Source organism: Ambystoma mexicanum, chromosome 1p (assembly GCF_040938575.1).
Source record: "Ambystoma mexicanum isolate Mex_15411 chromosome 1p, UKY_AmexF1_1, whole genome shotgun sequence".
Lineage (NCBI taxonomy): Eukaryota > Metazoa > Chordata > Amphibia > Caudata > Ambystomatidae > Ambystoma > Ambystoma mexicanum.
Window position 1 is genome coordinate 195380797 of NC_090921.1, and position 13701 is coordinate 195394497.

General features: G+C 43.0%; 1 protein-coding gene across 1 annotated transcript in view; it reads right to left on the reverse strand.

Annotated features, from left to right (window-relative positions):
* The window catches only part of LOC138465258 (extracellular calcium-sensing receptor-like), a 62141-nt gene extending 48808 nt beyond the window's left edge, over window positions 1-13333 (reverse strand). The window contains exons 1-3 of the mRNA XM_069607221.1: window positions 13031-13333; window positions 7836-8660; window positions 2990-3214 (exon numbers count right to left, since the gene is read on the reverse strand). Of these exons, the coding sequence (XP_069463322.1) occupies window positions 2990-3214; window positions 7836-8660; window positions 13031-13333 (1353 nt within the window). The remainder of the gene's footprint in view (window positions 1-2989; window positions 3215-7835; window positions 8661-13030) is intronic.
* Window positions 13334-13701: the final 368 nt, after the last annotated feature.

Here is a 13701-nt window from a genome sequence, read left to right on the forward strand (position 1 = left end):
ATGCAGTCTTTGATGGGAAGCCAGTGTGCCTCCCGTCTGATCTCAGAGATGTGGTTAGAACGTTTCAAGCTCCATACTTCTCTGAGGGCTTTATTTTGAAGCAGTTGTAGATTATTGATGTTTTTGGAGGATGTCCCTGCTAGGATAACATTGCAATAGTCTAGTTTGCTCCCTATGATGGCTATGACTAAGGTAAGACAGTTGCTGGAGGTGAGGAATGTCCTAGAAAGGTTTATAAACTTGGTATAGTAGGCTGCAGAAGAAGCAACAGCTTTGACATGTTTTTGCATATGTAATTCAGCGTCCAGGTAGACGCCTAGTATTTTTACATGGGCGAATACAGGGATGGTGTTATCATTTATGCAAAAGGAGAAGGTGGGGCTGAGGAGTTTTAGGCAATGTGGGGAACCCACAATGAGCAGCTTTGTCCGTCATTTGATGGAAATATTGATATTGATGTTACACCTAAAGTGATTTGCTCCAAAGGAAGAGGAGGAGACACGAAAGAGGGAGAGCGAGCATCAAGATGGTTGACGGCTGCTTCCAGTGTCCAGAGAACTCCTGTCTATCGTACTCCTGCCCCTTTCCCTCCAACTGACAACAAATACCTAAAGACATGCAACACTCTGGTGTGAGGCTACTCCTTCTGAATGGGTGTGCCCCTTTGACACGTGGGCCCAGGACAGTTGCCTGTTCTCTGGCTGTCTCTGGAGCAGGGAGTTACCAGCCATCCGAAAGCGCATCAAAGAGAGGGTGGGTCCTCTGGGTTTCTGTCCTGACCTGTGGCAGTATCCACCCATCTGACCCCAATTAACATTACCTTCCACAGCAGAGCTGAATCACAGCAGCCGACACATGAACGATATCAAATTGGGATGCGCATCCATGCTCATAAGTATCGCCACGCACTATGCCTAAACTCAGGCATAGCTTTTTCTTAGAGATTACCCCTTTGAAAAGGCATCAACCATATAATTTTATGTACTAATAATCAAAAAAGCCAGGGCTTTGCACCTTTGTCAGATGGCAATTCCACACATTTACACAGCAGCTAAAAAATGAACTTAGGAAAAACATTTCACTGTTTATATAACTGGTATGCCCTGTTTAAAGCACAGACCTAGCTTGAGAGCAGCTGAGTGCTGTACAGAGTTTGGGAAGCCAGCATTTAGGCTATGCACCCATCGGTCCATTCATCCACCCATCCATACATCCCATTTCCACGTCAGCTATCCAGCAATTCCACAACTCATTTCCCTTCCATAACGCAATCCAGTCTTACTGTATCAACACAATGGGCCTCATTACAACTGTTTCCATGCCGCAACATCACGAGTTTGCTCGCTGGGGCCGCTCTACACGCCTGGTCAGACCAGGCGTGCAGAGCGGCACCACAAGCAGGCCAGGATGGTAGCAACAGTACCGTTATGAACGGTACCGCTGCTATCATCCTCCCCATTCCCATTGAGCCCTATGGGGGTTCAAATGGGAATAGGGATGTACCGGCTCCGCGTCCCGCGAAAGGGAATTACCGGGCTCTCCAAGGTCGGAATGGCCCAGTAAGTCTCCTTTTGCGTGACCCGGACCCGAGTTTGGAGGTAGACATGCCCTTGTTAAGGGCATGGCTACCTCCAAACTCGTAATGAGACCCATTCTCCCTTTAACTATTGTCTTTACCTGTTGTCTTTTTTATCAGTCCATACATTGTACCTTTATCCATCGATCTGTTGGTCCATTATCTATCAATCCAATTTGCTTTTTCCTTCCTTACTTGTCATATTCCTTTAATCTATCCCACCTTCTTTCTCTATTTATCTATTCTTCTGCAATACTCTTTTCTGGTTCATAGTGATTGCATCCATACCAGAGAAAAAAAAGCATCGAAAAAAAACATCAAATGCATTTTTTTTTATATTTTTTTTTAACTCTGGATGTCACCCCTCCCTACCCACTTTTTTTAAACTTTAAAACCCATTTTAATTAAACTAAACCCTTTACCTTTAAAAAAAAACATTCAATGCTTTCTTTTTCGATGCTTTTCTTTCTCTGATATGGCATTCAATGCTATTTCATTAAATGCAATGATCAGATACCCTATTTTTTCACTTCCATGCATCAAATCTCTCTCCTTTCATTTTCCTGCATATTTTTCCTTACTCCAGGTTTCTTCGTCGTTCACTATTATCTTTTTCTCTGTTACAATAGCTCTCCTTGTCACCTCTCTCCATCTTTCTCTCCATCTCTCTCTCTCTCTCTCTCTCTCTCTCTCTCTCTCTCTCCATCACTCTCTGCTTTTCCTCAACCCCAGTTGCTCCACCGAATTCATTAATAGGATCCTTATTTACTTATTTACATATTTAATGTGCACTATGATTCTGATGTGAAAATTAAAGGAAGCATTCAGAACGCTTCACAGATTTCTTTAAAATAAAGTTGCTAACTTCTGAGCTACTTCAATATGTTACATAATGATTAAGCAGTACTGCCGACCCTCTGGCTGGACCAAACCAGGCACTTGCCTAAGCACGCCTGTTTAAATGTTTGGCCCTGGACATTTCCCCTGTTCTTAATCTAGGTTTACAAAAGGGAGGGCTGTTGCTAAACTGTATTGACTACTGGTTGTAGGCAATAGTAGCTCATTCTGTGATACAGTGCAGAGGGATGCAGATAGCATGTGTCCTACTGATGGCACTTGCTGGAATGCCAATCCAGTGATCTTTTCGTGTGCACTGCATTCCATGTTCCCCAGCTGAAGGAGGGTATACCAGAAGACAGAGCATTGGTTTTGAGTTCTTTACATTCTGCTGCTATGATGGATTGGATTTGCCACTCAAACAGTATCTTGTCATACTGCATCCATGATAATGAAGTGCTCCGTTCAATTAGATCCCAGGCAACATAATACAGGTTCCTATGTTCTCTGAAATAATTGCACTTTAGCCTGTCCTAAACTATGGCAACCTCCTTCCTTAAAGGGACGTCATCCTACCTGTGTGTTCCCTGCTGCCCATCGGATGGCGCTGGCATTGATGATGAGTGTCCTCCCTGAAGGTGCACTGGAGTCATAGCTGCCCACTTTCACCTGCCTGATGGTGCTCTCTGGGTCTCGCTGCCAGTTTACAATGTCGTATCGTGCTGGCGGATTGCCATATCTATCAAAGAAGGGCTCTGCGTCACCCCTCCGGAAGCGCATTTTCTTTAGGTGATTAATGAGCTGGAGACAAAGAAGGGTTAGAGTCACTCCTGATAACAAGGCACATTTTTTTGAGGTGTACAATTTGTGCATGGAAACTATTTCCATCAATAAGCCCACTTTGATAGGCCTCCAAAAGACAATGTAGGCAATGTAGTCAGATGCAACATTTCGCCACTCATTCCCCATTTTTATGGCCTTCCTTATAGCATAAGAACGTATTATCAATCATCAACAAATGCACAACATATATTTGAATCTCCCGCGCCAAAATGTGCAGGATATTTAGCCTGCATATGGACACTTTCACAAATGATTCCTATTGCAACATGGAGTACAGCTAACTGTATTCTATACTTGACTTCCTACTGCGTGATAAGTGATGATTTGCAAAAGTATACATACAAAGATTCCATGACCGTTGGTGAGAGGGCATCCGGCTGGTGAGGAGCTGTCATGCTGTGTTTTTTAGGGGATGCTAAGCCTGGCACCTTTCTGCTGTGGCCATTTTGCCCACTGTTTAAATTGACTGAATCAACATCAATGTTTTATGTCGGCTATGCACAGCTCAACGTTTCTGCAGCAGAGAGGGAGTAACCACATTGACAATCGTCTGTGTACATTATTCAGCCAGCCCTAAACACACCTGAAATTGTATCTCTTTAGCTCTTCTACATTCACTTCTTCAGCCATTTATTTCTTCTTGCTTTAACTTGGTTTATATTGTCACATCATCAAACTTAAATTTAGGATTATGGTTAGGATCAGTGTCAGAGTAAGGTTCAGAGTTAGGTAAGCGTTTAGGCAAGGGCTAAATGTAAACGTAGGGTCAAGAAAACTCTTAGGGGTAGGTGGTTTGGGTTAGGGGATAATATGGCTAAGGAAGGAAGTGAGGGTACAGGGGGTCACCTACTCTAATGATAATATGCATCTTACCAGGGATTTTGGCAGAATCTGGGTTAGAATTAGGAACAGGGTTTAGCTAATATTTTTGTTTGGAGTTAGTTTGTTTTCGGGCTAGGATAAGGGAGAGAGTTAGGATTGTTGTTGGTGGGAAGGTTTAGATTGTGGTTAGATTTAAGGATAGCTGTTAGGAAAAGATTAAGGGAATCAGGGTTTTCATGGGCAGAAGGTAGCGATAGGAGTAAGCATAGGGCACGGCGTATGGTTATGGGCAGCTGTAAAGTTTAAGTTGGGGTTAGGAGGGAGGTGTCTGAAGAATATCGGTTAGAAAAGAAGGGGCGGGGCTTATAGAAGATACCCCCCTTCATATAGAAGTGAATTTAAGGAAACAAGAAAGACAGAACATGTGAAAGTAAGAAGAGGTAAAACAGACACATTTTGCATTAGTCAAAGTGAATGCAGAAAATATAAAGGTATACATCCCTTGAAATGGAGTTTGCAAGGCAATGTTGGGATGTACTTACAGCGTCCCAACCCAGCAAAAGGGTTCAGACTGAGAAAATATTAGTACGTACCATCATGGCAGCAGACTGAGGTTTGTGCGGCAGAAGGTGCATGTATTGGTTTTAGTAAGGTTTGACACATATTAGACAATCACATATAGCAACACTGAAAGAACAACATATGTATTAATGGTGTGGATGCAGATATTATAGATAGGACAGTATTATAGGCCCTGTATTTAGTTGTTGAATCTAAAGTTATGGTCTGTATTGAGGTATGCAGGAAGAGCTGTAACAGTTAGAAGATGGAGTCAGAAAGGTACTGGGCAGAAGCCTGGGCAGTGTGTTCACATGGCAGGAGTTACGCCATATTGGATGTTAATGCACAGTAAACCATGAACAGAATTTACCACAGGCCCTAGTTTGGAGCTGCAGCTCTGGTTAGTTCAGCTCCAAAAACAAATCCCCTTCCCCAGGAGAGAAGCCAGGTCCCAGGCACCCACAGTGCACAGATATAATGCTAATTGTATCCAGCATGGCGGAGACTGAATGTTTACTGTACAAGAGCAGAAAGGGGTGTGCAGTTTGAAGGACACATTCAGGAGAATAGTGCATAAGGTTATCTGATGCCAATGGGCAAGGAGAATATTTACAGCACTACTGCCCTCACCCAACAGTGGCCGTTCCATTTGAATTAGGAGCACAGGTGTAACCGAAAACAAAAGAAATCCCTGAAATTCCGACTCAAGAACCATGTCACAGTAACAACACTACTGGGCACCGGGGGTTTGAAGGAGACAAGGGGGGAGCATTGTCTGGTATAATGATAAGGCCTACTGTCTTATCAACACAGAGTTGCCCTGACCAGTTTACTGGATTGGAGGGGTGCAAATCACGTGACTGTCACCATTTATTATTGTGCCAATATATTCAAACCACCAATCCCATACCTCTATTCAATAGTAACAATGTAGTAGACCAAGTAATTACAGGAATGGGTTTAGATAAGGTGTGGCAATTGGTCCAGGGATTTTAGGGGGGGTAATTTGCATTTACTAGCGGTGGAAGCCAATGATAGTGGTGGGATAAGATTGTAAACTTTGTATTCAGTTTTTGCAGTTTACAGCTATATGACTTGTACATTCTTGGGAAGTGACGAGCTCCATGTCACTTTGGTTCTACGGGACGTTTTGAGACCGTTTTGCACGAAACAAACCTTATTTTCCCTTGCAAAGAGGTGCAGTGATTATTTGGCTCTTTGGATTATTTTTACCGTTCAGGTTGCGGGTTGCTGTTCTCTATATAGCTCCCAGCGCTTTGCAATGCTCTAAGCAGAAATATCTAATGAAGGGTGGCTCAGTGAAGGGACATGCCTTGGATATTAGAATGCACATGTCATGGAGCATAGCACATATTGTCTGAAATCCTACTGGAGTAGTTAATTGCGCCAATGACAGATATATTGTTAGAGGGGATATAACAGCTGAAGCATAACTTCCTCATAGCTTTCTAAATAATATTTGGTGCCAATCAGGAACTTGTAGATATCTTCAGGCAAGTACAATTCGTTTTGACAACATCAGGTTTGGAATTCGGGAGTATTTGCACACATTCTGCTCCTACTGCTTCAATCCTACACTATTCCAAGCCACACAGGCTAGTCTCACCAAACCTAACTTGCTTCCTCCAGCCTGGTGACTGAGCCGGGTCATGAATAGTAAAAGGACAGTTTAAAGAGTCTCATCCTTTAGTCACTGATGTAAAGGGCAGACATACTACCCCAGTAAACATACAACTCGTGCATGTCTGGGATGCCTGACCACCATTATCAAGAGTTCTGGCATTTTGAAAGATGATATAAAGCTAAGTTTGCAGTCAAGCCAGGTGGTGAGTTTATGGCCAGCATTTCTTGGACAGTTATTGTGATATTTGTTCCTACTCTTTTGGTACTGCTTACCTTTTTTATGAACTCAAGCCAAATTGTTCTACATCTTGATACATTGGCACAAAGTGTACACACTTTAGATTTGCTTTTTACTGCGGATGCCCTGCGCTGCATGGTATACACCTGATTTCTTCTGCATTTATTCGGGTGTGTTGCAATTATTCTACACTCTATAAATGTCCATATGCAAAGGGAAGGGCAGGAATGTGCTTTGTCTTAAGAGTGTACATGTCGTCCATTAGAAACCGGTGTGGGGGCACTCGACAACAATTATTCCTTAATTAACAATACAGGATGTTTAGGATTAGGCATCTGTTATACAGGTTATAACAATGCGTCTACCACCCAATGAAGAATGACAACCCCTAGTTGTTCGCCGCAGTAGGAACATTCACCTGCTAGGGGGCCAAAAGGGCAGCTACACTGGGGGAAGACTGGTTAATTATGTACATTGCAGTTTTCTAAAACACACATTACTTGCCCTGAAAACCTTTTCCTACTGGGCCCTTAATATTGAATGAGTCTTGAATGAGTGAAATGAACCTTTGTGGAAGTCCCTTTCATCTGTTGCCTAGATTCTGGATTAAGTAGTAATGTGTTTTGTATAGTTGTTTGAGAATGTCCTAGTGGGCGCATCTGGTGTCATCATACTCGAGAATATGTGCGCGCGCCTAGTTCCACTTCCAAGCCCCCACCAGCATAGGACAGCCTGGCAGCCAGGGCCATTGCGTCTATGATCATGAGGGCAGGTCCATGTAACCATACATCAGAAAGGATTTGCCACATTTGATCAAATACTTGAACGCACATTTTACAGTGGATATTTTCTAGTCTAGCACAATCAAGTTGCTCAACCGTGTGTGTCGCGAGTCAATATTTCTGCATTTCTGAACATGAGGAAGACACTTCGATCCCTTCACTGTGGCCAAAGAGTATTCTCATAAAGAGAGGGTATGGTTCCATATCACACAACATTCTTGCCCAACAATACTGCAATGTACCGCTTCACACCATTCAGTTGCCAAATATACTGGTGAATGTGTGTGTGTGCTTACATTAAGAAACCAATGCTTCTTCACTACACAATGTATAACTTTCCTAGCAACTGTTTATGTTTTACTTTCTGCCCCAGACCATCAGAAACATCCATCACCACTAAGCTTTCTGTGGGGTTATTATTTCGCCTTTTTGTCCTAATAAGAAGTAACCAATTCAGTAGTATATGATGCAAATCTATAAATGTTCAAATACGTCAAATTAAAAGATACACATGCTTTAGCGAAATACATACTTGCCACGGATGAAAGTTTGAGATATTTCTACATGTTTCTTGAAGGAAAGGACTTCCGCCTGGAAGGCATGACAGAAGATCCCTTAAAGCCAGTGCGGTGGCATAGACTGCATTGTAGACATTGAAGGTGATTCTGAAGTCCATCATGCTTTTGATGGGAAGACTGTTCAGTTTTTCCTCCCCTGTGCACAGCCTAGACTCATTATCCTTGATTTTTAGGGAGGTGTCATGGTCCAACCATTGACATCCAAAGGTTTCCTCCCAGAACCTTCTCACAAAGGCATCATCTCCAGATGCTGAAGGGTGAATCTTGCTAAAATACTCTTGGAAGTCCACCATCTCTCCACTGTAGATCGAAAACCCGATAGTGCCAGACAGGGTTTCGGCATATTTCTCGTTGGACAGTAGCGATTCTGTGGACCAAGCCTCACTAGCAATCCATGTCCTTCCAGTCACGTTCTGCCTCATTATTTCATCTAGCAGAGGGACCAGCTCAGCATTAGAAGAGAAGACCACAATGGCCTGGGCTGTTGAGTTTTTGATCACTTCAACAATACGGACAGCGTTCCTTTCAGCTCGGTTGAGGAGGAGGTTTTCAGTGAAGGCCACACACGCTCCGGCCGTGATAAGCTCTTGCCGTACTATGGCAGCGCCCTGTTGCCCATATTCGTTATTCGCAGCCAGAATGCCCACCCAGGTCCATCCAAAGTGCATCACTAACTGGGCCAGTCCATGGGACTGGAAGTCATCACTGGGGATGGTGCGGAAGAAGGACGGGAATTGGTTCCGGTCACTCAGGAGTGGACTTGTGGAATGATAGCTGATCTATTGCAAAATTTAAAAAAAAAGTAAATCTATTACCAAGTGACTAGTTTACTTGCTACACTTTTGAAGTTGTAGCTCTGTTCTTGCTCCTTGAAACTCCTCGAGCATTATTCTTTTAAACAATTTTAATTTCATGTTTCAATTGGAAAAAAATACATGCATCAAACGGGGAGCAAACGCATAATTACAGGATCCTTATCAAAGAACGTTTAGACATTTTTGGGCTGTGACTGAAGGACATACATCTCTATTTAAATGTCTTTGTCAACGAAGCAGGATCGATATACGTCCTAATTTTCATAAAAGGTTAGCACTCAAACAAATGTTAAGAGGCAGCTCAACAAATAAGGTTCAGGTTGCTAAGAGAAAACTGACCAATTTAATAGCTCACATTCTTAGCACTCTAAATATATAAATACACTTGTATGGTTTGTTTGTGCACAATGGGGTATTTGTCAATGAACAGGAGGCAACATGTGTTTGAGGCCGTCAGCTTCTTTTGGGGTGAATAGTCTTATTATACAATGAGGATTAACAAAATATATAAAAGAAAAATAAAATGAAAAAGACTAATATATTTTTTTCAATGTGATTGACATTTCCCAACACACTAACATTGCTCATACAATCTTAATTGTTAAATTACTTTCCGAAATAAAATTATAAAAAGGAAAAACCTCACCCTGAGCGCCCACTTTTGTGGCAATAAGACCCGAGGCGGCGGGCCAATACCGCCCCAGGTAATGCCCGGGGCTGTAGTTACGCTTGGGCCTTAACAAAGCCCCCGGGCATTACCTGCGGCGGTATTGGCCCGCCGCCGAGGGTCTTATTGCCATTAGTACCCTGGCCCGTTGGATCGGGGTGCTAATGGCATTTTTTTCTGTTCCGAAACACGTTTCGGAACAAAAAAAACGGTAAAAAAATGGCTGCCGCCATGGAAAGGGAAAACGAAGTTCGTTTTCCCTTTCCATGGTGGCCATCGGGAGCGGACGCGCGTTCCCTTCCAAGACCAGAAGAAAAAAGAAGGTAAGTGGGGTTGGGAGGGCGGAAGGGAGGGGATGGGGAGGAAGAAAAAAAAATGTACCGCGGCCTCTGGCGGGGAACGATGGAAGCCTCCAGCCGTATGGAGGCTTGGAGCGGGGATGGACCCGCTCCGAGTCTCAACACGGCTGGAGGTATCCATCGTCCCCCGCCGGAGACCGCGAGATAGAAGGTAAGTGGGGTGGGGAGGGGGGAGGGAGGAGGGAGGAAAGGCTTGGGGAAAAAAAATCTTACCTGAGTCCCCGGCGGGGGACGAAGGAAGCCTCCAGCCATGGGGAGGCTCGGAGCGGGGATTGCCACGTTTCGAGCCTCCTCATTGGCTGAGGGGCTGCCACGCCCCTCGCCGGGAACAGAGTAGCTGGCACACACAGCGTGGATGGGAATACCGTGTGGTATGGCTCGCAAATGAGCCAATCGCCACACAGTATTCATGTTCAGCCGTGCGTGCCAGGTACTAATGATGGATGAATCCTGCAGCAGTGATGTCAGTAGCAGTTTAACTCACACGTTTACAGCAGTGACTGGTTTTGATTATCCACACCACAAAGTACCTTTAAAGTACTGGCAAAGCGGCAGAATTCACAGAAATCTGCTATGTGTTGTGGCAAATTTTGCAAGAGGGCTGGTCTACGGTGTCTTGTGTGATAACAGTCGAGATGTCATCTCATGAGCTATGCATTGGTCTATAACACAGTCCAGTGCACACTTTGGAAGTCTTCATCCAGAGACAGGATGACGTAGTCAATATCCTCCCAAGGTCGCTAAATTAAGTATGAATGAATACATTGGGTAATGATAAGACCTTCAATCACAGTGATCAGAAACGGGTGGAATCTGGCATGAAACGCTTGCCAGGCTATTATGCAAGTCTGTGCATTCTCGTCCTTGGCACTTAAGGGGTTAAAACCACATTATGCTCATTATTATTAGTATTATTATTAACAGTATCAGCTGGTGTTCCGCAACACTTTAATGCTTCACTGGGAATTTGCTCACCTTTCCTTCTGTAAAATGCCAGAGCAATGGCGGAGTTGTATGCCAGTACTGTGCAGCAGTATCGGGGGTGGGGACCTTCTGTGGTGTCTGATTTGCATGTGCTCAGTAGAGGAGTTGCATTGCCTGTGCTGGCGAGAGAGGGCCATCCAGTGCAGTCCATTGTATCTGTATGCTGGGGGGACATGCTGAAAGAGCAATATTGTGTAGGGGGGATGGTTCTTGCCGTTGTGACTTGTATGTTCAATGGGCGGGTGGTATACCGAAGGGGCGTGAGTGTACTTGTCCTTGGGGCATGCAGCAGGGGCTTGAGTGATGGCTTTGTGAAGGGGTTCTTCTGCCATGTAATCCCTGTTGCTCATGTCAGCATTTCCAACTATACACACTATGTTCCTTGATGCTTTCTCTGCAACTCAGCGGATGTGAGAGCAGAATTAAAGTGTCTTGCTGCCACGAAACCCACAGGGAAAATACACAGCATACTCTTCCCATTTCATGGAGCTGGTTATGCCTGTCAACCATGTGGTCATAGGCCTCTTCTTTTGGAAAATCTAACCCATTACCCTAGAAGACAGCATAGCATGAGGGCACACAGAGTGAGAGAATGACCATTTAAGAACTTGCGCTTGCTTTATTTACCAAGCCCGGTGGTGCAGGAATTTACTGGATGAGCAAGTGCCCTTAAAGATAATCAATTTGAGACCAGTGGTTATTTATTAGCCAGGTGTTTTATTAGCTGATTGCCCCTATATCAACACATTTGCTGATCTCCATGGTCCTCACCAAGGTAGTAATCCATCATTTCACATTACATGTAATACATACATATTATACCAACCATGTGGCATTCCATTCATAATAGTCATTGGTAACATCATCATCAAAACATAATCAAGATATTCAATTTAATTACAGTCAATTAGACATAAACACATGGGTAGGCAATGGGGAGGATCAGAGAGGAAAGAGAGATGGGGATATAGATCTAACCTTAGTTCAGTAGATACATTAAACTCTGCACATTGAATACCACACTTGCTTATGCTAAGCGCTGCTATAGAGGTGGGATACACCCTTATCGTTCTGAATCCCTTCCTTCATAACTGTAAATGCTCAATTTCCATTCGAAACACGTGTTGACATAGAGGGTAATAAAACACCTGTCAAGATATAACCAGTGGTCTCAAATTGATTACCTTTAAGGACAGGCACATGACAAAGGGGTGACTTACTTAATAATATTAATAATTTAGCATTTATATAGTGCTACGAACCCTCCCGTATCTGAGCGCTGCTTATTATTATCCACGATGTGTGGTGCTCATTTATCGACCCCGGAAGGATGAAAAGCTGAGTTTGGTTCTGCTGGGATTCGAACCTGCATCAGCAGGCTCTGCACAGATGTCAGAGCGAGCGCTCTACTCGCTGTATCGGACTGGCTTATGTATGTAAGTATGTTATAACACAGTTTGTTTAATTACTATAACAGTGACCATCACATTAGGAAAACTTGTGTATTTTGGAGGGAAGTTATCATTTGCAAAGAATACCAATTGAAAAAATGGTTAAAGTCAAATACATCTACCAGACATCACTGTTGGCGAGAAGGTGTCTATTAACCAGACATTTCCTTCTTTCATGTTCTCTAACATTAATCTAATGGGACAAGAATTAGAATATTAGCATTGTAAATGCATGTAAGACATGAGTACAGGCCCAATTGAAAGAGCAGAGCTTGCAAACCTTTAAGAGATTTGCAAGCAATAATAATCTATGTTGTTTTTTGATGTCTGTCTCATTTTTGTTTTTTTTACACAGGAAACCTCATTCATCTAAAATTAGTTTATTTATGAGTGACTTTATGTTCTTCGATAAGGAGATATGTCTAGCCTCTGAAGTAGGTCGGTGGAAGGGGCAGTAACTGAAGCCTTCTCAAAGTGAAACACGTGTTAGGCAAATGAAATTAGATTGAGGCATCTGTATCAACATGTTGACGTGTGTTGTGTTTATTTATTTGATACCAGATGTGAATTGACATGCACATTGGAATCATTTGCTGAGATATGTTAGGGCAGTCAAATCATAAACCATTGTTTTTTTTTTTTACCATTGTAAACTAAATTAAAACGACATTGGACAGTTATTCATAGCATTTGCACATGTTCTACTTATGCATTTCTAATGGGGCGCAGAACAGAATTGGTGATTTAGTTTGTAGGGCTCTGCTTTGTTGATAAAACTAAATTCAGTAAAATTCTTTTAACCATGATCATTATTTTAAAGGATTAACATCACTAAAATACAAGGATCCTGGAGTGATTCCTATCATAGCTTACCTGCGGATATCTGTACAGGCCAAGGATGCGAGCAAGAGCAATTGAGCGTGTGGATCCGGCATCCCCTATGATGGCAGCTGGTGGCAAAGTTCTTTGGCACCGGTAGCTAGGAATTGGCTTCTCTTGTCCTGAAAGGATCCACAATATTCCGGTGAGTGCCTTCTGGAGCACTTTACAGGAGTCGTAGATCTGGAAGCCCAGGCTGATGTTGGGCAGAAGTTCAGGGTTGTTGTTAATCTCTTCAATGGCAAACACCATGCCCTGGACGCACTGGTAATTTTGGAACCCAAACCTTCGATACATATAGATACAGTTCAGATACATACATACCACTATAGGTTAACATGTGCATACTGATCAGATAGGATGAGGAATTTGGAAAATAATCGGAAAGAGATCAACCTTTAACAATTTAATTTATGTAGTGCTGTGTTTATAAGAATCAATACTTAAAAGTACTATTTGCTAATAAGTCTTTATCCTTAAAAAAACCTATACATCAACCCTATGGAGTCCTACAAGATTCTTATAAACTTGACAATTTTAATGTCTATCTGAAACCTTTACCAGACCTCATAGCTCTGCACAACCCCATCTTCCAAACGGAAGCAGAAGATACACAGATCACCTTCATTCTTTCTGACCCTGCTTGACTCTTAAGTACAGGTCTA